The 26,634-nt window shown below is 56.1% G+C and overlaps 2 protein-coding genes across 7 annotated transcripts in view; one reads left to right on the top strand and one right to left on the bottom strand.

Moving 5' to 3' along the window:
- Positions 1-26,634, top strand: part of PAXX (PAXX non-homologous end joining factor) — a 291,630-nt gene that overhangs the window by 240,768 nt on the left and 24,228 nt on the right. The gene's annotated exons all lie outside the window — the stretch shown is intronic.
- Positions 1,023-26,634, bottom strand: part of EXD3 (exonuclease 3'-5' domain containing 3) — a 161,671-nt gene continuing 136,059 nt past the window's right edge. For 3 of the 6 annotated variants that reach the window (XM_065737728.1, XM_065737730.1, XM_065737729.1), the window contains exon 18: positions 24,153-24,762. In XM_065737728.1, the coding sequence (XP_065593800.1) occupies positions 24,316-24,762 (447 nt within the window). In that variant the 3' untranslated portion in view covers positions 24,153-24,315. Of the gene's footprint in view, positions 1,563-6,939; positions 7,034-24,152; positions 24,763-26,634 lie in introns of those variants that run through there. The other 3 variants (XM_065737732.1, XM_065737734.1, XM_065737731.1) reach the window with 2 other exon arrangements.

Raw genomic sequence — 26,634 nt, 5'->3', positions numbered from 1 at the left:
CTTCGTGGATGGGAGAAGAAGCAAAGTGATGATGGCAGCCAGGCATGGACATCTCTGGCTATGCATCAGTAGTGGGGCTTTGCTTTATGAACTCCAGAGACCAACTTGGAGGGGAGGAGAAGTGAGCTTAGATCTTAGAACCAATGTGCACACAGACAGCACCAACCCTGACCACTGCACCAGCTCACATGGCAGTGAGCAGTGAGCAAGCCTGGGGGTCCGGCTGGTCCCACAGTCCCACAGGTGCTGTGCTGCTGGTGACAGGAACAGAGGGGTGGCACAGACTGTGCCAGGGGTGTCTCAGTGTTCTCCGCTGTCATCTGTTTGAAGATGAAGTGAAACTTCTGAACCACAACAACACAAAGCAGGGACTGCTGGGGAGGGCTGATGGGCACCTGTGCAAACAGCGCGGAGGAGAGGAAGGGAAGGGAGCACGGAGCCTGTGAGGCTGTGGGAGCTGGTCGTGAGGGGAAAGAGCCCTCGGCACCGCATTGCCACCATCGTACAGCGATGGAGTGCGCATCGGCATTGCGGTGTGAGCTGCCTGCCTTTGCTGGCCTGTAAACGTCGCACTTAAGCCAAGAGCCCCTCGGGCCCTGTTAGCAATAACATCAGTGCGTGGCAGTTAACCGGGATTAGGGAAGGAATTTTGCAAATGCTCCTCTGTTACGGGGCGGAGTGCTTTCAGCCCATCCACGGGCTGGGATGCAGCAGCCAGTGGTGTCCAGAGCTGTGGAACAGAGGGTGGTATCACACAGACACCTGTCCCCTACCCACAGAGCGCACCGGGCACTGGAGGTGCTTTCTTGGTCTTGGGGGCTGCACCTGGAAGGGGGCACAGAGCAGAGACCCTCTCGTCCTCCGACGGAGAGCAGAGGGGCTCGGCTGGACAGGGACACACCTCTCCAGGGTAAGTGTGCTGCGCACTGATGGGTGCCACGGGGTCAGCAGTGCCTGGTGAAGTTTTGGAGAGCTTGGCCATGGACAGCCTGGAGGGAGGCAGAAATAAAGCAACAGACCCATTCCCCAGATACCTCTGATTTAATGCCCCCATGGAGGCCACATTGCAAACCATCACCACGCTGGTGTAAATGTGACAGCCCCCTGCCCTGCAGACCCCAAAACATGAGCCCACTTCCAGCCTCTCACCACAAACCCACACCCCAGAGACCTGCCCAGGCTCACAGGGGATTGCATCCCTGCAGTCCCCATCCTGCAACTGAGCCATACCAACACCCCGTGCTCCTCTCAGCTCAGTTCATAGATGTGCTGCTTGTCCCCTGTGTCGACGAGAATGTCCTGAAACTGTGAGACGACGCGTCCAAAATGAGACCCTTCCCAGAACACCTTCCCGCAGCGGACGCAGCAGTAGAAGTCGGTGAGATCGGCTTTGTCCAGCACCCCGGGGGGGATGGCAGCAACCTGCAGGGCCGTGCCCCCCAGCAGCCCCGCAGCTGCTCCGCATGGCCCCGCGCCCTCCAGCCGCTCTCCCGGTTCGGTGCTGGTGGGCTGGACAGCACTGCTGGTCTGGCTGGGCTCCTCCTCACACGGTGCTGGGCCGCCTGCAGGGAAACAGCAGAGAAACCGTCAGCCATCCGTGTGATGAGCGAGGTCTGTGCTCAGCCACGGGAACTGCCCACCTCGCCAGGCTGCACCTTCGGGAGGAGCACCCCACGCGTTTGGAAGGTGAGTGCCAGGAGCACTGCGGGGCACTGTGTCCCATGCGCTGTCCCTGCACGACCCGGCTGTGTCCCCGCCGGGCCAGCAGACTGCTGCCATCGCAAGCAAAGTGCCGCAAAACCCACGGCATTTTTGGCAGCTCGGTGCAGGCTCCCGCCGCTCGCGTCCCCGCGGTGGGGGCACAGCGGGTTGCTGGATCCGGGCAGCGGAAGCGAGGGCTGAGCCGACGCTCATCCATCAGGATGCCTGGCAGTCGGGGACACGGGGCGGGCTGCACTCGCTGCTACGGGATGACTCATTTCGGCAGGGGGGGATTCATCCTGCCCAGCATCAATTAAGGTGACAAAAGGTATCTTGCAGCTCTCCAGCAGCATCTCTGGAGCTTCTAAGCTGCCCCTTGAGAGGATCAGAGGGAGCTTTGTTGGGAGCCAACAGTGCCGGAGGGGGCACCAGCGCTCCTGGCTGGATCGTCCCTGCATCCGCACACCGCGAATTTCAGTAGGGAAAGCAAGGCTGAGGGCTGCTCTGTGCTCTGCGTCTGCCGGGACACCGACATTCATTCCTTCAGAGAAAACAACAACTCTGTTTCTCTTTTTCTTCAGTTTTTGGCATCTGGTGAAGAAATGGAGTTCTCAGATCCCTGAGCTGCCTGGAGTGGGAGCAGCAGAGGGGAAGCTGTGATTCTGGGGGTTTCTCCAGAACAGAGCCCACCAGTGAGAGGACTACTAACCCCAACCCTAAACTGGCATCAGGCAGCCCTCAGCCTGGTGTGCAGGGGTGGGCTCTGCACTGCAGCCCCAAGCACCCTGACTGGGCTGCCTGCATCGCCCTAGGCCAGGCACTTGTTTTCCTTCAGTCTGAACTCATAACACACAGACAAAAATATGCTGTTCCCCACTCCACCCTCCCACCCCCCTTTTTTTTTTTTTAGTTCCTGCTCTCAGGACCCCAGTGTGATGGACTCAACCATCACCACAATGGCAGCAAAGACAGGTTTCACACCATGAAACCCCCTAAAAGCCCCTGCAGCATCCCAGCCCCAGTCCTGCAGCATCCCAGGCCCACAGCAGGGCACTCAGCCCCATACCCCCATCAATTTTCTCTCCCTTTGTGCACATTCCATCCATCCCGGCGCCCACCTGGCTCTTGCCAAACAGGAGCCCCCCTCCTTCCCTGCCACACCTCCGATTCCCAAACACCCTGACCCCATCCCCCTGGTCGGTATCTCGTGAGAAAGAGGCAGGCAGGGAGGAAAAGTTCATCCCTTAAAAGCCTGGGGAGAGAAAGGCAGTGATAGTCACCCAGTATTATGCCTTTGGCCTGCACCAGCCCCCTCCCTAATTGTGGCGCTTCAAAGGCTTGAAAATGCTACATCACTTCAAAGTAACCATTTTTGAATGGGAGCTTGTAAAACCCCCTCTCCCCCTCCCACCAAATTCTTTGCGGGGCTTTTGAAGATGGGCGCAGGGTGCCGGCCGGGCACTATCTGCAAGGAAAGCCACGCTGGGAAAAGGTCAGAGCCCCGGAACAAAAATGGTTTTCCTGGGGGAAAAACTTTGGGAAGGAGGGAATTTCTTCTTCCCTCGTCAGTTTGCTCCAGTGGGGGTACCCTGTGACACCCCCACTGCTGCTGCGCACACCGGGATGCAGCACACAGTGAGGGGGAGGGGGTGAGGCTTTCTGGCACGCTGGGATTTTGAGATCTACAGTTTCAAGAGGTCTGTGATGCTTCGCACCAAAGGCTGGATTCCCACTGCAGCTCTGCAGAGGAGAAATGAAAGCAATTCCTTACCGAATCAATTTGAAACACCTCTTGGGAACTAATAATCCCATTATAAAACATCATGAAAATAAAAAGCCCTTTGGCCTCTCGCTCACCTCTCCCCCTCTTGCCTGGGTCGCCCAGGGACGATGGAATTGGGAGGGCTGTGCAGGGCTCATGGAGCAATGGGGCCAGGGCTGGGCACGGCACAGCTCCCAGGGCAGCAAGCATGGCCCCGAGCTGCTGGAGCTCAGGGAGTGCTGGGACACTGCCCTCAGCTGTAGGGTTGGGGTTTGGGTGGTGCTGTGTGGGGCCGGGTTGGGCTCGGTGATCCCTGAGGGTCGGTCCATTCCAGCTTGGGATACTCTGTGGTTCTCTGATTCTATGACTCTGATGGCACCATCACCATGTAGGATACAGAGCCAGCAGCTCTGAGGAGGGGACACCGTGCAGGGATCCTGCTCAGGTGCTACAGTGTGGGGCTGCAGCAGTCTTATCCCAGGGACTCCAGGGGAAGTGTGGGCCAGAAGCTTCTGCCTGGAGTGGGCAGGCTATGTGCATCCCAGAGCAGTGGCCCCCAGTGCTGCAGGGTCACTCAAAGCACACTGTGAAGGTGAGCTACACTGCTGATCTGCGGTCCCCACACCCTATTTATTCTTCAGAGTCCTGGGTCAGCAGAACAGCTCTGGGAGCCCTCGCTCTGGGATGGGGACTCAAGGTGGACTGGGGAAGCCAGGACAGATCCTGTTCCCATTCTCCTTTCTCAGATCAAAGAACCCCTCCCCCACTCTGCTCACTCTGGAGATTCAGTGCCAGGACACCGGTGAGTAACCCCAACCTCCTCCAGCACTGCCCCTTGTTCCCACAGCACATCCTGCCCCCAGGCCCCGCTTCCAGCCCCTGTGCCCTCCAAGTCGATCCCGTGCTGCACTCTGCTGCCTGGCCCCAGAGGCTCCGGGCTTTGGCAGCACTTGTGCAAGCTGAGCTCTTCCCACAGCCCTGCAGCCGCACCCAGCTGTCATCGCGCACACACGGGAGACTCGTCCGTAATTAGGCAATTAAGGATTGGGTGTTTTGGAGAAAGCGCGCATCGTAAAGACTTTGCACAAGTCTGAAAGCAGACCTGGGAGCATTCTTGGGGTACAAAGGTGCATGGGAAACCTCACCGTGGTGAAAGATTGAACTTGATAAGAGGAGTTATGAGCCTGAGAAACACACTGGATTGCAGGGCGCTGAAGATGCCTGGTTATCTTTTCCTCCTCTCTAAGTCAGATAAGCCAAGGACAAAGGACTCGTGATTGTGCAACCTAGGCTGCAGCGGCCCGGCCACGTTCTTGAGATGTTCCCAGGGTGGTGTTGGGCGGAGAAGCTCAAGGCAAAGGGGCACTTCCAGTGGCTCCAATCGGCATGCCGCCGTGGGGGCAAAGCTCACCAGTTCTGCACCCAAAGTCAGCAGTCAGCACCCAGGAGCAAAGCTTTGTGTGGCCCCCATGTGTGCTCCTGCTACAGGGCCTGCCCCCAGTCCTGCAAAGTAGCTCCTCAGTCCCATCCCTGCCCCATCTGTAAGCCCCCAGCACTCTGCTGAACCCCGTGAGATAGCAGACCACGGGGTTTGGGGCTGAAGTGGTGGGGAAGATTCCAGCTCTGTGGGTGCAGACTCCTGGGGACTGATACAGGACCAGTCCCCTTCCCTGCCTGCAGAGCAGCCCAACTTGTGCAGGGCTGTTGGCTGCCCCTGCATGCTGGGGCTGTGCTCCAGCTGAAGCAGGGAGGAGGCCCAGGATGCAATTGTGAGATGGCACTGTGTCACATGTGTCCCCCATGTGCCAGTCAGACTGCTCCGGTGCTCAGAGCAAAGCCACATGCTGCAGATCATGGAAGCAGGGCAGAAAAATATGCATTCATCCTCAAGGTTTTGTACACAAGGGTTCCTGCTATGGAGCAGAGCCCCTGTCTAAGGAAAGGGCTTTGGCCCCCAATGCCCTGCCTGGGAACTGCTGTCCTCCCTGCCCACTTGCTGCAGTTCTGCAGCTTTTTCTTTGCTTGCCTGAATTGGCAGAGCATCCCCAAGCACCAGGGCACCATGCCAGCTGGTTTTACCACACTGACTAAGCAAGAAGCTTCCCTTGGCCAGACAAAAGCCTGTGACACAATCCATCCACCTGGGTCATTCAGGAGCCTTCACACTGCCAATGGCCTCCAGCCACATCACACCTTGCCTGTGCCGTGTGGGGACGCACAGCAGCATCACCTCTCACTCCTCTGTCCCCAGCCTGCTCCAGGCAAACAGCCCCCCAGGAAAGCTGCTCTGAGCACCCCAGAGGGAGAAAGGTATCATGAGGCAAAGCTGTCTGGGCTTGAAGTGACTTTCAGCACTTCCATCAAAACCTCATGCAAGGAAAATGCAGCTGTGTCAGGGAAAATGTTCCCTACAACCAAGGTGTGAGTCTTCTTGCCAAGGCTGGGTGCTGGATGAGCATCTGCCCATGGTCCCAGAGAGAAATCTGAGGTGATGAATCTGGGCCCGTGTGGGTGAGCAGTGGGGTGCCAAACCCCCATACTGTGTGTGGGGCAGAACTACTCCTCCTCCACCCATCCTACTTCAGCTCTCAATCCCAGCAACAACCAGCGAACTCTAAATAGGGTCAGAAATACAAGTGTGGCTGAGCACAGGGTCATGGAGGATGGCCTGGCAGATCTCAGGGATCTGCAGCACAGGCAGAGCCCAGCTGACACAAGTCACCTTTTATTTCTTGTCTCTGTGGCAGCAAAACACCAATCCTGTGAGGCTGCTGAGGCGTTTGCTGCTTCTGGCTGCCCTGCAGTGAAGGATGCTCCCTACCATGGCCATGGCCCCTGCTGACCCCATCCCGCTGCAAAAGGGGAAGTGGGGATGTTGTGTTACCTATTGCATAAGGGGGTGCGGGGTGTGGGGGTCTTCTAAAGGCTGCAGCAGCCGAGGGTCCCCAGGGTGGGAGTGCAGAGAAGTGGCAGTGCCACGTGAGCCCCCCCAGTTCTGTTATCCCCTCCTGATGGGGGAAGGGGAAACTGCTCACAGGGCTGAATGCAAACCACAGCATTGCTATTTCCCATACTCCAGAACTGGCGGAACAGGCCGGGCTGGTCCCTGGGTACACACAAACAGCGAGTGCCCTCACCAGAGAAATCGCGGGGAGGATGCCCTGGCCTTTCGGAAGCGCTCCCAGGCTGCTGGCACCATGGGAAAAGTCACCATATTCCTTGTCCCCTGAGCCACACGTGTGGCTCCCAGCAAAGCCACCGCCGGCCAGGAGCACACAGCAGCCCGTGCCTTGCACTGCCCTGCCTGGGCAGATGGGCAAACTGAGGCTGTGCTGGGACATGCATGAGTGTAATGGGGTGGGGGTCTTGGCAAGGCTCAGCAGGTCCACTCCTAGCTGCAGCCCGGAGCTGAGGGTCTGCATTCCTCGTCGGGGGAAGATCTGGTGCACACCTCCCCCCAGTGCTCAGCCTCTCACCTGCACTGCTGTCCCTCAGCGGGCGCCTGCTGCCCTCCACCAGCTGCCTCATCCTCTCCTTCGGGACTTTCAGGTACTTGTCACAGTTGCACACCTGGGAAAAGAGTGAGGGGAAGTGGTGAGATGGTGGCTGGGATGTCTGTAACCTCGAGCACCAGCCCCATCACCGGGCTTCCCAACTGCACTCGTGGGGACACTGAGGCATATCCCACTGAGCTCAAGGTGCTGCCAGCAGCCTGGCATGCTCAGCCTCCTCTTGTCCTCCCTGAGAGTGCTGAAAGGTGTTGGAAAGCAACAGGTCGATTGCCGAGATGTGCCGCAATGCCTTTTGTTTGCTATTTGTTTTGAGGGGCTGTTTTTCACTTGCAGAGCACTTTGGGCATGCTGCATTGAAGGAAAGCAGTGAGACAGGTGCATAACTTCACCAACCAGAACAAGTTTCCTGCCTGGGGGTTTGCTCCAAAGCCTGTTGAAACCAGAAAGGTTTCCACCGCCTGAGCAGGCACCAGTGTGGGCCCTCGGCGTGTTTGCGGCATGCTGGCTGGAATGGCACTGGGGTCACAGCGAGGTGCAAATATGCCCCTTCTTCCCACATAGCTGCCTCAGCAAGGATCATTTGCTTAAAAATGAGCTCTGCCCCACAGCAGAAGGAGCAATTTCCATCCGCAGCCTTGCACTGCTCAATCCCTAGGAGACGCCAGGCTCCAGTCCCCAATGGAAGAGACTGGGACGGGCTGAGCTGTGCCACCACAGCCATGTGTCCTGGCCACATCCTCAGTGCTTCCATGGCAGCTCCACCTCCTTGCCCTGTGGGATGGAGGGCAGCACATGGCTCAGCCACCTGGGCTCTCCCATTCAAACTAGGCCAGGTGTGCAGAGGAGGTGAAGCTGCAAAGCCCCAGGACAGCAGAAGGAAGATCTCTCTCCTGTGAAAACCTCAATTTTCTGAGGGGCCAGATCAGTGCTTTGAGTCATCATATCATGATGGAGATGTCACTTTCTAATTTCACTGACGACAACTGGCAGAGGCCGCCTGGTCCTGTCTGATCTGATCTCAAGCTTTGAGTGCCCGCACAAGGCATCACAGGAGATCTCACAGTCCATGTTCTCCAAGGGAGCCTCTCACCTCCCCTTGCCCTTCTCCAGCTCTGCCTCTGCTTGGCTGTGCCTGTGAGCAGCTGCTGGGCAAGGCAGGGGATCGGATCCATGCTGGCAGATGGCAGAGAAGAGAAAAAGAGCATGAAGGGATCCAGAGGTGTGCTGAGAAGATGGACCGACCTGGTCCTGTATACAGAACATGTGTCACCTGCTGTCCTGGGACTTCACAGCCCTGGAGCTGCTGCATAGCAGAGACAGATGCTCAAGGATGTCCCAGCCAGCACAGCCCTGGGCCACGGCTGCACCGACACCACAGCTGTCCTGCAGCCCTCACTTTGGGGTGTTCTGGCCATGGCTCCAACTCGCTCCATGCTCTGCTCTGTGCTGCCTCACTCGGGGTAACCTCAGGAAAATTCCTCTGCTTTTCTGAAATCCAGTGTAGCTGTGACCTAGGGACAATGCAGCCCCTGGGGCCACATACACCTTGGCCATGTGTTTCCTATTGCCTGGGGCTCCCAAACACTGCTGGGAAGTTCAGCATGCCCGCCACCTCCAGAGCCTCTGGGCCTTCCCCATCCTCCAGCTCCCAAGCACAGGGCATGCTCTGGAGCCAGATAAGCCACTTAGCAGCAGTGCCCACCAGCTGTAATAAAAATTGCAATTCATTTTTTCTTGTAATGCCTTGCCAAAATGAAACAGAAGAAACGAGGCAAGCAGGGCAGCTTGCCACTTCAGTAAGGCAAAGGGGACAGTGGTGGCCTTGGGCTTGATGCTCCGCTCCTGCATCCTGGTGGCTGGGAGCAGTTTTTGTTTGGCTGGTTGCACGAGAGAGCAGGGGAGAGTCTCATTGTCGGGGATCCTGGGAGCAGGGGCTGGGCAGCTCCCTGTGGGATCCAGCAGCCCCGCACTCTGTGGCACAGAGGGTGCGTGTCCCCACAGGTGCCTGGGGCCGTATGTCCCGGCGCAGCCCTGAGCACACCTCCGAGGAGCAGCAGCTCGTGCTTTCTCACGCTGGGGCAGCCCTTTGCCAGCACACGCTTAGTCACTGGTAAATCCCAGCCGAGATCTGCTCTGCCCGCTGTGAAACGGATCTTGGCTGCACCCCCGCTGAAGCAATCCCAGTGCTCGGGAGCCATGGCGGGTGCGCTTTCCCACGGCAGCCTGGCTTCCAGCACCCTGTGTGAATCAGCCCCGTCGTGGGCAGTGTGAGTGGGGCCGGTGCTGGGTGCCCAGTGTGGCACACGTGCAGGTGCATGGGCACTGGTGCTCCTGGCTGCCAGCCAGGCACAGCCAGGCAAGAGCACCCTGGCTCCCATCACTGTGCCAGGCATGCTGAGCGCGGGATCTCTGTGTGGGCAGGGATGGCTGAGGTCTGTGTGTCCCCTGGGTCTTTGCTCACTGTGTCTGTGTCAAGGAGTGAGTCTGGTCCGTGCCAGCCCAACCTGCTGTCCCTGCTATGATCCCTTATTGTTGTTCCTCACTCCTCTCTGCCCACCAGTTCTGCACCTCAGTGCAGGCACTGGCAGCTTCAGTTGCTTCCCCGCTACCCATTATCCATTGCACACAGAAACTCCACTCCCAGGTGTTCTGCAATGCCACCACTGAGACTTATGATGAGGGATTAGAAGGGGTGACACCATCGGCCCCAGACCATGACATCATGTCGAGTCAGTGAGTCTGGTTCCTTGTGCTGGGACACCCCCAGCCCCAGCAGCTCAAGTTGTCCCAGCTCTGCCTGTGTGGCACAAGGAGTGCAAGGCCCCCAGATGCCTTTTGCAATGCTGGGCTGTCCAGTGGCTTTTTTGTTTAGGACAGTGATCTATGCCTCTCCCAGCCCCCCAGGGCGAATTGCACTGGCAGTGACGCACAAATCCCCCAGGACTTGAGGGACTGGATGCACCAGCCCAGAGCTCCAGAGCCATCACTGCATCCCCAACCTGTCCCAGGTTCAATGGACGACAGAAGACAAACTTTCTGGGTCTTTAGGAGGGCCCTAGGAGCTGCCATGAGCCCAGGCAGAGGCCCAGAGGCTGGTGCCCAGCACCAGGAAGATCAGGGGTGCTGGCTGGAGAGGGGCCAGTCCTGCTCCTTCCTCTGATATCCCAGAAAGCTGCTCCACCAAAGTGCTCTGGAATCATTCTGGTGGTAGAAGAGTTGGCCTCATAGTGGTGTCCAGGAATATGGACTTCTCCCATTCACTCTGCTGACACACAGCACTAGGCCAGTGTCACTCACCAGTGTTGAAGGCTCTCCTTGGCACTGGTTTTACTGGTGAGATGCAACCTGGAGAGCTTCTGGATTAGGAAATCCTCAGTGTGCCAACTTTGGATGTAAAGGACAACACCAGTAGTGCCTGGAGTGAACTCTTTGGGGCAATTCAGGGCAGCTCATGTCAGGACAATTTGTTGGGCGTCTTCTGCTCGCCATATCACAGGGCCATCCAACTGCCACCTGCAGTGATATCTCTTTTCCTACTCACCGCCTACCCTTCCTTTCTTTCCCTCTCTCCAAGATGGATATCATGTGGTGAAAGGGCCACTCCTCCGGATAGAGGTTGCAACTCTCATCCTGGTTATGAAACCACAGCCCTTTTGCATCCAAGAGTTTCTTTTGGGGACATACTGAGACCGGAATGCTTACCACACTGTGTATGCAGAGTGCTCAGGCCCAGCACAGGTTGCCCATAATGCCATCCCATTGCATAGACAGGCTTGCCTCTGTGTGACCCCAAAGCAGGGAGGGCCCAGGAGGGAGGGAGACTGTAGAAAGGCTAGTGACAAGAAAATCAGGCAACCACACTGGCAAATTCCAAACACAATTCATGATCATCTGCCTCTATGTGCATATTTTCTCATGTTTTCTCCAAGTCTCCATCTCCTTCTTGCTGCAGTCACTGCTTTGACCTTCAGATGCTCTTCTCCTCCTCCAGCAAACACGAGACTCAATTCCCCTCTGCCCTACAGCATCTCTGAGCCAATGCACTTTGTACCCTGCAGGTACAAAGGCCTCCTCCAGGCACAGCCCCTGAGATGGCCACATGGCCAAGGAGGGGTCAGAAAGCAGCAGGCTGGCTGCTCCCCTTCCCTGGAAAGCCAAGAGCTTGTCTCATTCACCATCTTATCATCAGTACCTGCTGCTGCTCCTGCTCTGCTGCACGTGGTCTAAAACCTTGCCTTGAGTGCCAGCAGAAGCCATGCCAGGAGACAGGTTGCAGTGGCCACATGGGATGGTAACCTGGGCACCATGTGCTGGCTCTGGCTGTGCAAGGAGCACTGGTGTGTGAATGGCAGTGAGAGGCATGTAAGTGCTGCTGGTGGAAACACAGTGCTGCCGGTGGGTTCCTGGGATCACACGGGGGCATTCTGGTTCACAGAGAGGGAAGGGCTCTGTTTATTGACTCATTAACACCACTTCCCTCATCACCAGCCAGGTACTCTGAGAGGTCTCTTAGGCAAGTGCTGACCTAGCCCAACCCTGCTAAGCTGGTAAGATGACATGGGATCCCATGCCAGCCCGGTATGGCGTTCCCACTGCTTTCTCTGCTCCCGTTTTGCTATTAGTCATCTGTTTCTGGAAGGTTTCTCGTGCATAATAAAGTATTTCAACATTCGCATAAGCCGCCTCTTCTCATCAGGAGTGACCTGCTGCATTTCCCAACGCTTTCCCTAGGCAGTCCTTCTGATTGCCACGAAATACAGAGTTAAAACATGAAGTTTTCTATCCCCCTCGGAGGCAAAAGGTGTGGGAAATTGAACAGATAAGAATGCCTTTAATTAGTATCATTTGCATAAGCTCTGGGAAAGGCTCACCTGACAGCTAGAAGGGCCTCATTTGTCTGGGAGCACGGAACAAGAACCACGGGCACCGAAACGGGCAGATTAGCGGAGCTGACAAGATTGGGGAGATAGAGCCACTGGAGGTCAGCCCTGGGGAGCAGAAAAGTGCCCATGGCTGGTGCAGCCCCGGCAGGCAGCACTCTGGCTCCAGGTATCTCTTGAGCCTCCCTTTTTGGGGCAACCCCCTCTCAGCTGCCACATACAGGCATGCAGCTGCTGTGGGGAAGGAGAGGGGAAGAGTAGTGCACACAAGTCCCCAGGTAGCTTGAGATGGCTGCCAGAGTGGACTCAGCATCCAGCAGGGCTGGAGCTGGGGTATGCCTTCCAGCTCTGCTCTGAGCACCCAGGCCATCCTGTTCACATCTCCCTGTGCACACTCAGTCATTCCTCCATGTAAGCACGTGCTCCTCTTGGGACCCCAGCAGGTGGGTGTCTGCAGGTGGGAGCACTTGTGGGGTTGACCTCCTGGTGGTGGCAGCTGTGCCATGCCATGCCGTGCCATGCCGTGCTGTGCCATGACATCCTGTGCCATACCAGCAGCAGCAGCTGACTACTGAATGCTCTCGCTACTCTCCACACTCGTGTGCTCACAGCAGCAAGTTCCTAACCACAAACCCCGTCCTGCTGCCGCCTCGCCATTGTGCTGCCTGGGGTATTCGGCTGCACTGCGGGCGACTAATCGTCGGTGACACCAAAAGCCCTTTTCCGTACCTCAAGGCCTTTGCAGTGATGAGAATCTCACTCGACACTGCACCTAAATCCACATGCAAAGCTGAATTTCCCAGGGGAAAAAAGTAAGATGATCAACCCCCCGCTCACATGCACCCCCACATCCCTCCATCTCCTACATCTCAGCCATCTCAAACCTCTCTTGTTTGGTTTCTCCTTCAGACTATCAGAGCTGGGCTGTGAGCTGCAGATGTGGGGGCTGAGCCCCTCTGAAAGACACAAACTGCAGCAGCACCCTTGACCTAAACTTAACTGCAGCCACAAGCCGTGTTTGTACAGCACCCAGCACAACAGGGTGCTGCTCTGGGACAGGATCCTAGGGGTTACAACAAGTTTAATAACAAAGCCAAAACAATAATAACCGCCTTATAATGAGGTTGCTCGGCATCCCCAATGCCTTTATTTCAGAGTGAGCTCCATGCCAGGAGCTTCAGGGCTGGTCCCTTCCCTCCCCCTGCCTCACCGACGCTGCCTCGGCTCCTCCAGTGTGTCAACACACTGCCTTCTGCCTGCATAAATCAACTTTGCTTCTTTATATCCACATCTGAGTGATGGTTAAAAACCTCCTGAGTGTGCATGTGTCCCTCAGCCATTGGCTCCAAGGAACACACCCCCTGTGGGGCTGGTCCTGAGCCATCCTGCAAGAATCTGCGCCATGGCAGGAGCAGGGATAAATTGTCCATCTTTTCTTTCTACAGGGAAATCCACCCCTCATATCACTAGCAGTCCCACACAGCACTGCTGGGCATCACTGAAATGCGCACTGGCCCTAATGGGAGTTGTTTTCTGCCTGATTCAGGTGCCACCCATTGCTTGCTCTGCCCTCTGTCTCTGCACCCTCCTCCTGTGGTGGGGACATGCAATTGTATATGAAACTACTCTTGAGGCTCTGTTCTCTTCTCCAGGTGCTAGGAAAGCATTAGGAAATTACATCTACTATGTACTAAGCCAAATGCTCCCCTTATTCCGGCTTGCCCTGGCTTCCTCTGGACGGCTGGGGTCACAGGGCCACCTGTATAACATATGCCAGAGTGTTTTTCCCCTTGTCCTGAACTGAGTTTTCCCAGCTACCATCCATGCCCAGAGCAGCTTGCAGCCTTGTGCAAAGGGCCCAGGACATGCTGGGCCAGCTGCTCTGTACACCCTCCATGCAGCCCATGACCCCGGCACCCCAACCCACTCACTGCCACCTCCTGCAGACCCCTGGGCAGGCGCACGTGAGCAGAGGCTGAGTTGGGTGGCTGTGGCCAGGGAAGCCGGGCTCATGTTTCAGCTTCTATTTTTATCTGGGAACCAAAGCCTGCCTGTGGTGCAATCCAGAGGCCCCCGGGGGGACGCACTGCCTCCCCAGCTGGAGCCAGATAGCATCAGCTCTCTACCTGCCTTCCTTGTCAGTGTGCCAGACCTCCTGCGAGAGGGCAGCATCCTCTGAGGCACCCAGGTGCCCCTGCCAGTGGTGTGCAGGGGCTGAGGAGCACAGATGTCCTAACCTTCATCACACCCACCTGCCCAGCACCCAGCATGCCACCACCAGTGCCAGCAGTGGCATCCACACGTCCCCATTCAAGCCCGGCCCCAATCCCATGGCATGTACAACCCCAGCAGGGCCAGTATTCACCTCTGGCCCCTGTGGTTGGAAGGCAGCAGGGTGAGTTTGGGCTGGAAAGGGAAGAGGGCACGCGACCAGCAGCAGCACTGCGGCGAGGAGCCAGGTGGGGTGTGACAGCAGCCACCCCGAGCAGCACGGCTTTCACTGGCTCAGCGCCCAAGGGTGGCTCCTGCCATCCTGCTGCACAGCTCGGGATGCTGGGGCAGAGCCAGGACCTGTGACAGCAGCATTGTGTTGGATCTGTGGGATTTTGTTTAAAAAGCAACAAAATAGATTTAGTTGGTAGGGTTACAGTAAAATGAAAGCATCTAAAGCCCAAGGTGCTTGCTTAGCTTGTGGGCTGTGCTGGGTGGGGATCCAAGCTGGGACCTGGCCACCCCAACCCCGCAATGCTCTCCCAGACCTGGGACACCTTTTTGGAGCAGCTACATCATGGGCAGCATCAGAGCACAGCCCAGAGATTCTGTTATGGACACCAAGATAGCTGAGCCCCCTCTGTGCCCCGGCTGGCAGCAGTGGCTGCTCCTTTAATTGGGGCGAGACCAGAAGCTACAGCAGAAAACGGGAATTAAAAAAAAAAAAGAAAAAAAAAAAAAAAAGCGTGAGAAAGGAAATCTGAGCAAGGCCTGGAGCGATCTAACCAATCCAGCGGAAACAATAGCCCAGGAAGAAAAACCAGTTCCTACACATAAGGTAGAATAGGCTGGGAACGGCTGAAGGAGGGGACGGGAAGGCCAACCTTGTGCTCACAGCCTGCAAAACAACCCTGCGCAGGGCTGGGCTGCCCCGCAATGCCCTTCCCGCAGTGCTGGGGCAGTGCAGCAGTCCCTCAGGGCGACGAGCAGCTCAGTTGCTATGGTTCAAGCTCAGCTCAGCTCCTACGTGTAACCTGGCTGAGATTAGCCCCCCATCCAACATTAGCCTTGAGGATGGGATTAGCCTCGAGGAAGTTTTGCTCCAAATATGGGTCCCAGTGTTCCTCCAGGAGCAGGGAAGCTGCTAGTGACAGCACAGACCTGCCTGGGCACCACTCTGGCCCTGTGGGGCAGGAGCATTGTGCAGCTCCCTTCTCTCCTCCCCACATCCCACAGTGCAGAGTGGGCATGATGAGTGGCTTAAACTGCAGGGGCACAGATGATGGTGCATCACTGCTAGGGCAGCCTGTTCGCCTGTCCCTCCCAGACACCCATCCTTGCTACCAACCTGGTGCATGCTGCATGGCAAGTAAAGCAGCCCCAGCACGGTGTAGGGCTGCTGAACGCAGTCTCACACCTTGCACCTCCATGTGCCAAGCTGTTCCCAGCATCCTGGCATGCTGTGCTGCACTCTGCCAGCGTGCTCTCCTCCTGCCCCAAGAGTTGGCCTCGCCCGGTGTGTGCAGGAGGAGCCAAAGAGAGCAAGGGCAAAGCCGTTCCCAGCACATTTTTCTGCTTTGACACACTCATCAGCCTGCTCAGGCTGCAGCTGGGTTCCCAGCACGCTGCCTGGCCTTCCCAGCCTGCTCCCCTCAGCGAGCAGTGTGTGGGGCCCTGGATTCCCCAGCTATCTGGCACGGAGCAGCACAGGACAACTGGGGCGGGCAGGCAGGGGCTCTGTGTTCGGGCCCCGGGCACTATCTGCATGGCCCAAAGCTGCTCTCACCCCTGCGCTGAATCAGAGCCCACAGCTGGTTCAGGACCCTGGGTCAGGAACCTGTACAGATCAGCTGTGCTGCAAGTGCTCAGGACTTGTGCTGAGACAAGACCCGGACACCCAACAGGCAAAGCCAGCCTTCAGTTCAGCAACGAAATAAAGATCCTAAGGCAGAGATACTGCATTTGCAACACTGTGAGGCCCCTTGGGCAGCTCGCCAGCAGCCTGGTGGAGGCACACACTTTGCATCTTGTTTGCCATGTTCCCGTTCACAGTGTCCAGGCTAGGAACAAACCCTGCCGAGCTCACTGCCTGGAGCCATGCGGGGCTGTGCGGCCCACAGTGTGACAGTGGGGCTCCTCATCCCACGCACAGCTCTGCCACACTGATGGCACTGTGGGAAGAAGCAGCACTTCCTCAGTGCAGCCTTCATCTCCCAGTCCCAGCACCCCAGAACTGAGCTCCTCACCCCATTCTTCCACCCCCCACACCCCCACAGTGCTCACCTTCCATCTCCTCACTCCGGTGCTTCCATGCTGGCTGCCCCCGCTCCAATCACCTCTGTGCCAACTCCCCTCTGTGCCACCACATTTATCTAATGCCAAGCTTTTCCCTGCTCTCTTTTCCCTTCTGTATGATCTCTGGGGCCTTTCTAACCAGATGTACTTCAGCTCTTCCACGTCTTGCTGACATGCTTGCTCTCACTCGTGGTACCCTGCACCCATCCCATGTGTGCAGCTAGGGCAGCCCTAGCTATGAGCCTCCCTATGGGGCTGACACCAGGGCCTTGCTGCTAGAAGTCCCAGAAGCTTTCTTGTCTTGGATTTAGCAAAGCCCACCCAGTCCTTTTGTATCTTTCTGGGACACCAACCACCTCTCTCAGAAGCCTGCTCCAGTATTTGGCCACCATTGCATGAAAGAAATCTTTAACAATGCCCAGTTTGAACCACAGTCCCTAACGCCCAGGGCTCTGCTTGGTTGCATGAGGTGCCCCCACACCCAGCTCCAGCTCTGCAGAGCCCGGCAGGTCCCAGCAGAGTGGCGGAAAGCATACCCACACGTGGGTGGAAAATGGTTAGAGGAGAAGCAAACAGATGAAAGCAGATTTGACATTTTGCAGAACAGAAGGGGAAGAAGCGATGCTGGGGATGGAGGGGAAATAACCTAATGCAGGCCTCCCACTGAAGGAGGAGGTTTCTATTCCGACTATCAGCTCTGCGAGACATCTGACAGCTCAGCCTGGGGGTGTTTGCCACTGTCATGCATCCCTGGTCCCACCATGACAGCGGTGCAGCTCCGTGAGGATGTGGTGGCACTCAGTGCTGAGGGCTGGCAGGATGTGTGCAGCTGCTGACACAGCCTGACGTCCCCTTGGCTGTCACCAGTGGGTGAGGGTGGTGACAGCCTGGGGAGCTGGAGCTGCTCAGCGTCTCTGGAAAATTAAACTGTGACTCCATCGTGTACAGAGCCAGCCACAAAGGGTGGCTTTCCTGGGTCAGTAGGTGGGAAGAAGGAGCAAATATTTGCCTCTGCAAGTGAGATTGTTGCCATTACTGTTATTGTGAAGCAGGAGCATGCTATCTGTCACGTAATCTTTTGGAGTCCAGGGCAGGGACATGGGCTGGCCAAGTGGATTCACTTTTTCCAAGGTCACCATTTGTCACCATGTTGTCCTTAGGTCTCCCCTGGTGACTTTCTGCTTCCTGAGTCAGGATCTTCCATCAGTCAGGAGCTCTGGGCAAAGAAATGGATTTCCCAAGACAGGTTTTATATCCCACTTTATGCTAGCTGCCCTCTTCTTTCTGGTGTCTGCATGCCCTGTTGCAGCCCCAGTGACCCTGCAGCACCAGCCTGGCCAAGTGAACGCATGCAGCAGTGCCTGCCCCATCCTGCCCCTCAGCATCCCAGCCTGACCCTCATCGTGGTGTCAGGGCTGCTCACTGACCAATGCTGCTCTCTGCGGTCCCAGCCCAGACACAGCATGGCAGTGCAGCTCATGTCTGGGTGTCCCAGATGTGGAGGGCCACCGTGTCACCTGAGGCCCTCAGTAAGGACCAGAACTACCCCTCTGCCTCCACTGTTTCTAACAATCTCTTGATGGAGATGCCCAGTCTCTGCAGGCTTTGCTTTTCTTACAGCTCAAGAACTAACTTGAATCTTCCCTACTATGAATCAGGACTTGTCCCCATCCTCATGGGGGGTACAGTAATCTCACACTTTGGACTGTTTGCTCTCTTAGCTCAAAATCAGCCATGCTTATAGGAAAGAAAGTCATTCTCAGTACAGACTCCTCTCACTGGTTTGGTGGTTCTGGGAGGGATTGCAGAGGAATAGGGGTTCAGGGATGGGGTGGGGGTTCCAGAAGCTGTGCCAGACCAGGGGAAGCTGCCAGCACTCTGAGACACAGTGGCTCTGAGGAGTAATTGTAGCACCTAGACCAATGTCCCTGACCCATCTAGACAACTCTGAGGGGATGGGAAAAGGCCACCAGCACCACACCAAAGCCTCTGGCATGGTCCCACGGTCCTTTTGGTTTCCTGCAGCTGCACCCACTTAGGAAAGTCAGAAGCCGTGTGAGGATATTTTGCTTCAGTTCTCCAAAGGCGGTACTACTGACAGGACACCCACAATATCTGCAAGGATGGTAATTTATTCCTTGGCAGGGAGGTTTTAATTGGGACAGGCCTCCTGCCTTTGTAAAACATCTTCCATTGGCTGGGGGCTGATGGGCCTCCAGGTCCAAAACTGGATTAACACGGCTGAATGGACAGGAGTAAACCTGTATGGGATGTGCTGCCCAAGGAGAAGCCTTCAGTGGAACAAGAGTGGGAAAAGAAGGGGATCTGGAGAGAAGTAGGCTGGTGCCTGACACCTTCAGAAGGTTTGAGTGATGTGATGCAACGGCTGCAGATAGACTCTGGCACTTTCAACACAGAGGAGCTCGGGGAGAGCACCACCCTTGCAAAGAATGAACACATGCATCTTAGCTAAAGGGGCACTCTTGCGGCACTTCTCCAAGAGGATGTCCCAAAAACTGTTTCAGAAAGAAGCCCATGCAAAGTGGGAGCTGGGACCTACAAGGGGAAAGAGCATGGGAGCCTCTTGGAGGTGAGCTGCTGTAGTGCTGAGTCCCTGCCAGGAGGCCCCAGGAGGTCTCTGCAAGCAGGTGCCACACAGATTCCCAGCATCTCCAGCCTGATGCCTTCAGATGTGATACTGTGACCCCATCAGTGGTGTGGATGCACATCAGTGGTGTGTGAGCACATCCCGGCACACAGATGGGCATACAGGGAGCTCACACACCACACACTCGTGTCACATGCACAGAAGCATAAAAGAATGGTAGTAACAGACAGATCAACTTGTGGCACTGTTCAGGCTTTTTCTGGTCACAAGGGTTTTGCTGTCTGTGGTTTCAGTAGCAAATGAGAAGAAAGAGCCCAGAGAGGGGGACAGATGGAGAGAGGAGCGATGCAGCCCCACTACACCCACCTGTTGTCACTGTCACAGAGCAGCATGGCTTCAGCCAGCACGTGCAAAACCTGAATTTCATCTCTTAAAAAAAAAACAAACCTGTGAATAGAAAGTGCTGCTGGGTCTGTTAGGCTAGGGAAGGGAGGTGTGCACCCATTCCTTGCATTCCTCCCTGCTCCTATAGGACAGTGGCAGGGTCACTGTGGCCAGGACAGTGGCTGGGCTCCGGGGGGGGGGGGTTGGGAGCACACCTTGCTGGCTCCAGGCAGGGCTGGGGCTTTGCTCCTTGCCATGGAGCTGTGTTCCCACTGGGGACTGTGCTAACACACGAAACCTCGCATCGATTTGGACTGCTCAGTGTCACTCACAGCAGGTCTCTCACCAAGAAGCACTGCATCTCTAGGTGCCATCACTCTGCGTGCAGTGCCCCACATCCTGCCACATGCACACTGGATGCTTCAGAGCAGGAAACCCCGGGCTCGTCTGGCCAACCAAGCACAACTGGAAGCATATTCTCTCCTGTAGCACTGAAACACCCGACTGGAAGTTTGGGCGCAGAGTGATTCTGCAGGAGCTCCGGCCGCTCCGTGCTCCCGTGCCGGTTCCCTCCAGGGCACATGCGCGAGGGCACAGTGCCAGCAGCTGATGGGAAAGTTCAGGGTCGGGGCGAGCTGTGGGGAGAGGCACATAAAGGACTCATTGTGCTGCGGGTCTCCCTCGGCTGTGCGTGTACAGGGTGAGCAGTTAAAAAACAAAACACAGCCCAGAAATATGACAAGACACCTTTTTCCCAGGCTGCTGTTAAACTCTAATTAAACATTTCAGCACACTCAAGCAAGGGAATGTCTGTTTCTCAGGCCCAGGCGATCTCAGCTGGAAAACATCTCCGGTGTGAACAGGCTCACACAGTGGGACCCAGAAGGACACTCCTCAGCCCATAGTGATGCGGGCACACACGGTAGGGTGGGAGACCTGCTTGCACTGCTGGGAGCTGTGGGTCGGAGCTGCATCCTGAGGACATGGGGCAGTGCAAACCGCACAGATCATATTCTGAGCATGCAGCTGCCCTGGGTGCAATGTGGAGCCGGGCTCAGGGCTGCCCCAAGGACAGCCTCTAAGACCTTCAGATTGCCCACTGCTGAAGGGCCGTGAATCTGCCTCGCTGCCATCACCACTGAGCTGAGACATGGGAACCCTTCAAGCAGTGCAACTGTAAAACCAGGCAAGACCAGAGCTGGCATCATGCTGTTTCAAAGAGCGAAGAACAAACAAAACAGCACAAAAGAACAGAGAAAAAAAGCCAAGTACTGCAGGGAGTGCCAGGACTCCTCAACCACAGCAAGTGAGCTGAGGGGCACGGGGTTTGATCTGCCCCTCTGCAGGTCCCCACAATACCCCACACTGCGATGCCTGATGCCAGGCAAGCACCACAGGGGCCCTTCTGGCAGCATGCAGCCACCACCCCACTCCACTTTATCAGACACAGACTTTGAGTATCAGCTGCAAAAATCCCTCAGCACCTTGTTTCCAGCATCCACAGACCACATTAAGTGCATGGGATGTGCTGCCACAGGGGCTGCAAACCTACAGAGAAGTATTCAGTGGAATGAGAGTGGAAAAAGAAGGGGATCTGGAGAGAAGCAGGCTGGTGCCAGACACCTTCAGAAGGTTTGAGTGATGTGATGCAACGGCTGCAGATAGATTCTGGCCCTTTCACACAGAGGAGCTCGGGGAGAGCACCACCCTTGCAAAGAATGAACACATGCATCTTAGCTAAAGGGGCACTCTTGCGGCACTTCTCCAAGAGGATGTCCCAAAAACTGTTTCAGAAAGAAGCCCATGCAAAGTGGGAGCTGGGACCTACAAGGACTCATCCCATCCAACATGAAGCTGGAGCTGCAAGCCATGCTTGGTCCTGATGGAGCCTCAGGAGCTGGTGGTTTCCCACGTGCATCCTCAGCATGAGAAATCAGACAAAGCAAGGGAACCCTCATGAGCTGCTGCATGATGCAGCATGGTGGCTTTTGTTCACCAGACCTGCAGTCAGGTCAACATCAGAGAACAGTGCTGTGCATGAGCTGCAGGTCCACCACTGCTCACAGATAGCCCCACTGCAAAGTGTGCTGCTCGCTGATGTTCTTGACTACCAAGAAAGGGTTACCATGAAAATCTGCAATTTCTGAGATTGCTAGGTAGTAGAAAATGATGTGCCCTGCAAGGCTAGGATCACAGGGACAGCCTAGGTGAGGACACTTGTAATTTGGCATCCCATGAGGGGTGGAATTTGGCAGAACTGGTCTCTCCTGCTCCGAGGACATTCCAACACCCTGTGCGGGCAGTCTGAAGTAAACTAACAACAGTTGGGGGTTATCCATCTTGAGCCCCTTTGCTTGGAAAGCACCAGTGCTGCTCCCTGCCCTGCAGGAAGCTGTCATCCTGGGACAGCAGAATGCAGAGCAGCACCCACAGAGTGTTGGGATGGCACATGAGTGCCCAGGGCTCTCAGCCCCACAGCAGGAGCCATCCCCGGGCTGGGGACACTGACAGGGCTTGTCCCCTGCCTGACCACGCTGCTGAATCAGGACAGTTGGATTTTAGGCAGAAACTGTGATTTTTCAAGGTTAACCAAGCCCAGCCCAGGTAGCAGCAATCTTAAACGCTCTCAGCCAGGCCCTGGGGCTGCACCGCTGTGTCCTGTGCAGGACACTGTGGTGCAGCTCCAGTTCCAGGTCCACCAAGCTCCAGGTCCACCAGCAGCCCCAACTCCAGGTCCACCAAGGACACCCTAAGTGTTCTGACAGCCCCAGCCCTGCCTCGTGTCCCAGGACACAGCAGGAGATGATGGCCACAGGGACCACGGTGACACGGGGCACATCCCACAGCCTTCCTGCACTCCCCGGGGCGCTCATGACTGGGGAGATCTGAGCACTGTGACACCAGCAGCTGGAGGTGTGGGTTGGATCCCGACCTGTTGGCCAGTTGTTTCCCAGGCTGTCCTCTCCGGAAGGATGTGCGAGTTGCTGGGATGGAGCATGATGTGGGGATAAAGACACTGCAATGTGCTCCTCCTCTCTTCTCTGGGCAAGGAAGGGGGACGCCAGCTGCAGAGGGAAAAGGTTCCCAGGGTGAAGGTGTTAAATGCCCTTCTCCCGTGCTGCTGTCACCTCGCAGTCCCCAGGGTGTGAGAATCAGACTCTATTATCCCCTCATTAGGAACTAACATACTGTACTAACCTTTTCACATGAAAGCTACAGTCTGTTCGCCAACAAAAGCTGACGGTTCGTTCCCAGGAGTGGAAAAAAAAACAACCCAACAAGCACTAAGCAGGGGCTTGGGGCCAGCCATCCTCTTGGTGCTGTGAGGACTATGGAGAGCCCCCACCAGTGCTATGAGGGGGATGGGGCTTTGCGAGCAGGGACAGCTGATGCTTCTGGGGTCCCCTTGCCTGTCCCCCATCATGGGACTGATGGGGCTGTGGGTATGGGTGCACTGCAGAGAGCCCTACTCCGTCTGGGCATGCTGCCTGCACTGTCTCCAAGGGAGGGGATGCCTGGCTAGCAGAGTCCTTCTGACCACTGGTGCTACCATGGCTGCTCCAGGCTTCTCCCAAGCACCCCGTAGGGTCCTGTGCTGCTTAGCAAAGTACAACGTGATCTGCGTGGCCCCCATTCCCTTTCAGGTTCCCTCCTGGAAGCTGCCACACTGCCCACCCCACCTGCCCCCATCAGCTGGTCAGCAGGGCTAGGAGAGCATCACAAGCCTGTGAGACCCATGGGAAAAACAGCAGAGTGAGTGAGGCTGCAGGCCAGCAGGATGAGCACAGGGGATGGATCCTATGCCTTTCTTGGGTGCTGGCAGGCACTGCTTGCGAATATGAACAGTTGGGGTAACATCCTGCTTTCTCAGGTTGTCAGTTAAACAAGACCTGCTGAGGGCAGAAACCTGAGCTTCTGCCCACTGCAGCTTCTTGATGCTGAGATAACTGAGACTGTAGAGCAGAGATCTGAAATGGAAAGGAATTTCCCTGGTTTCTCAACCAGTCCATTTTTGGCTGGAGACCTTGGTCAGCTAGAGGAAGTGGTCCAGGGAGGTGCCTGTGGTAAGTGCTGAATCCTTGAGCAGGCTTCAGCAGCACAGCCCACAAGGATTTCACACCCCTGAACACACATCTGCTTTCCTGCATCAGTGGGAAACCCTCTGAGCTCCCGGTTCATTTGTAGCCCTGCAGCCTCATCCAGCTCAGTGTGTCTGATGAGGAGAGCAGAAGGAAGGAGGGATGCAGGCCTATTTTTACACCATATTTCCTCCCCCCCACACTTACTGCTTCCTTCCCTGCCTGCCTCCCCTGGCACCCACTCTGTAGCTGGCTGTGAAGGCAGCTCCCCCCCAGATGTATACCACGGCTCTACTGCAGAGATGCAGGTGGGTTTGGCATCACACATTTATTAGATCCCAGCCAAGACCACAAAATCATTTCTAACAGGCTGTGGGCAAAACTCTTCCAGAAGCTTCACTGCCGCCTCGTGATGCTGTGAAGGAGCTGCTGGTGCATCCTGCTAGGCACAGGAATTGAGCTAAGCCCAGTGGGATGTCTCCGTGTGTCCTGGCTGCTCTCCCTGCACTGAGGCACCTGCAGCTGTTCTCTCCTGTACTGCTGGAGCTGCGCCTTTAGGAAAGTCTCCATTCTTTTCAGTTGCTGCAGTCATTCTTGGGTCGCCAGGTTTGGTCTGAAGGACTGGAATTCAGCAGGAAGCAAAAGTGTGATAAATGCAGGCTGTGCCCTGGTGCACTTCCATGCTGGTTTCAAGGAGCTCTCGGTTCTCTGAAAGTGCCAAGTGCATGCTATGGGCAGGCACAGCTATGCTGTGGGATGTTGGCTCACACAGGTGCCCAGTGGTTTGCAGCAGCAGGCAGGCACCTTGTACAAGAGCATGGCAGCATCGTGTCCAGGGAGCAGAGGTCAGCATGGAGGCCAGCGACCACCTGTGGTTTGCAGTTCAGAAGCACCTTTGAGCTACGAGTCGAAGCCAGTTCATGGGAGGGCAGCTTTGTGTGAGATGAGATGCAATCCTTACCCAGCAGCTGGCATGGATGTGGCAAGAACTGGCACAGAGAGGTTGTGCAGAGCTTAACCTGGGGCACGGCCAGGACCCCTGTCCTCCCAGCCATCGTCCCTGTGCTTCCCACTGCTGACCAAACTGCAAAGGCCCTGAAACCACCGGTGATCTCCAAGGAGGCAGAGCAGAGGTGATCACACTGCTACCACGGGTGAGGACAGGCCAGGAGGGCTCACGCAGTGCCTTTGCCCTGGCTGGGCTCCCTGCTCCTCGCCCCCTGCACTGTGCTCGGGGCCTGCACGGGTCCGGCGTGGAAATTGCATGGTGGCATCTGAGAAAGAACACTTGTTCCTGGGCAACGCAGTGGCCCCAAACCTGCTGGGAGACCTGGACTCCAGCCAGGAGACACAAACGGGGAAATCATTTTAGAGGTTGGCCACAGATCTTCTGCCTGAGGTCTACCTGAATGTGGTTTCAAATAGGCTAAGAAATGACCAAGCAATGAAAATTAACTCCATATGAAACATTTTACATTTAAAAAAGTGAATTCCTCCCTGCTCCCCACAGCTTTTCCAGCTCACTCCATGCAACAACAAGCACATTACAGCCCTGGGCTTGCAAATCCCAATTCAGAGACCTCTTTTGTTCCATCAGCATCACTACTGAGCACTCTCTGCTGGTCCCCAAAACCTTGCTGATCCCCACCTGCAATGCCAGAGGGCTCAGATGACTTTCTTGGATGCTGGCAGGCATCCCAAGAGCATCAGCCCAAAAACACTAGCACAAAAATGATGCACAGAAATGAAAAACGTGGCATAATCAGGTATCTAGGTAGAGCCTTAGGGGAAAGTAATTTGCAGTTTGGTATTCAAGGCTAAACCTCAAAGTGCAAAGCAAGTCAAAGTCTAGTCCTGAAGGTCCCAGTCCTTACGGGACTGTGTGCACACCTGCCAGCGTGGCAGCCTCTGGTCCCAGTGCTCTGTATGAGGCACTGGAGAGAACCTCACAAAAGCAGAAGGTTACCAGGACCTTTGAAGTGGAGCATCCTTAGCAGCCTGGGAGATGCCCACCTGGTTCATGCAGAGCCTGTTTCCCCTCAGGATTGCTGCTCCCACGCCTTTTGTCCAGGCCAAGGACTGCACAAAGTGAAAGAGGAAAAAAAATTGCACGAAGTTAAAGGGGACACACATGGCTGCTGTGAGTGCCCTGTTAGAACAGAGTCAGAGATTGTAGAGGAGGCCCTGAAAAATCAACCTGAAAAGCCAGACTGATGCAAGCCACCCCTATGGCCAGCACAGGGAAGTCAGAGCCCCAACTCAATGTGCCCCACAGTGCTGCTCCACTCCTGCTTTGGGCTGGGGACAACGGGGGACAGCAGGACAGGCACATGTACATGGCACACGGGGTTTGATTGTGCGGCTCCTGGGCAGTGCAGGCAGGGATGTCACAGTGTCCCGTCCCCTGCAGCACCAAGCTGTCCCAGCAGGATCAGGCTTCTCCTGATCTCCCCTGGGAATCTGCTGCCAGGACTTCAGCACAGAGCTTGACGCCGGTGCTCCCAAACTCAGCACATACTGCTGCAAATGGGCAGTCTCACTCCATAATCCTGGCTGCGTATCTCCGGTCAGTTCTGAATGGTGCAGAGGCACGTGTGAAATTGTGGGGAGTCTCGGGGGGGATGAGGGAGTGTCAGGGCTGCTGGGCCCCCCGTGGCTCAAATTCCACGTTTCCTGCTGGCATCCCATCCAAAGCAGCACTCAGCCTCCCTGCCAAGTGTTGCCTGCTCTTTGGGAAAAGTAGCAAGATTTTCTCACTGTCAGCACAGAACCATAAATCACTACAAATTGCCCAGAAAATTCCACCCCCCCACAAGGCTGGCTTGATACGTGGGGCAGCACACGCTGCACAGAGCCTGGGGGCTGTTACGCTCTCCCACGGGTTGGTAGGAATCAAAGGACCCAAGATAAAGCTGGTGCTCCCACTTCCAGCCTAATTTCAGTTTGGAAAGGGGCTTCCTAGAGTCACTGGAAATGCTGTAGATATTCAGGATTCACACCCTCCCCCCGCCCTTCCCGATTTCCTGGGCTTCACCGTGAAGGCAATCACAATTAAGAAAAAAACCCAAAAAACTCCGGTAGGAGTCTCAAAGCCTTTGCTTGGCAGCTGCCAACTTCAGCTGCACTCTTGGAGCTGCAGGAGACACAGCTGCATCCCAAAGCTCTGAGTGGATCTGATGGGAGCACAGCACAGCACAGCACA

The sequence above is a fragment of the Cyrtonyx montezumae genome, unplaced genomic scaffold, assembly GCF_038088225.1.
Source record: "Cyrtonyx montezumae isolate F1298 unplaced genomic scaffold, pur_monq_1.0 scaffold_20, whole genome shotgun sequence".
Classification (NCBI taxonomy): domain Eukaryota; kingdom Metazoa; phylum Chordata; class Aves; order Galliformes; family Odontophoridae; genus Cyrtonyx; species Cyrtonyx montezumae.
The sequence above is the reverse complement of the archived record's forward strand: the minus strand, read 5'-3'. Positions and strand labels throughout refer to the sequence as shown.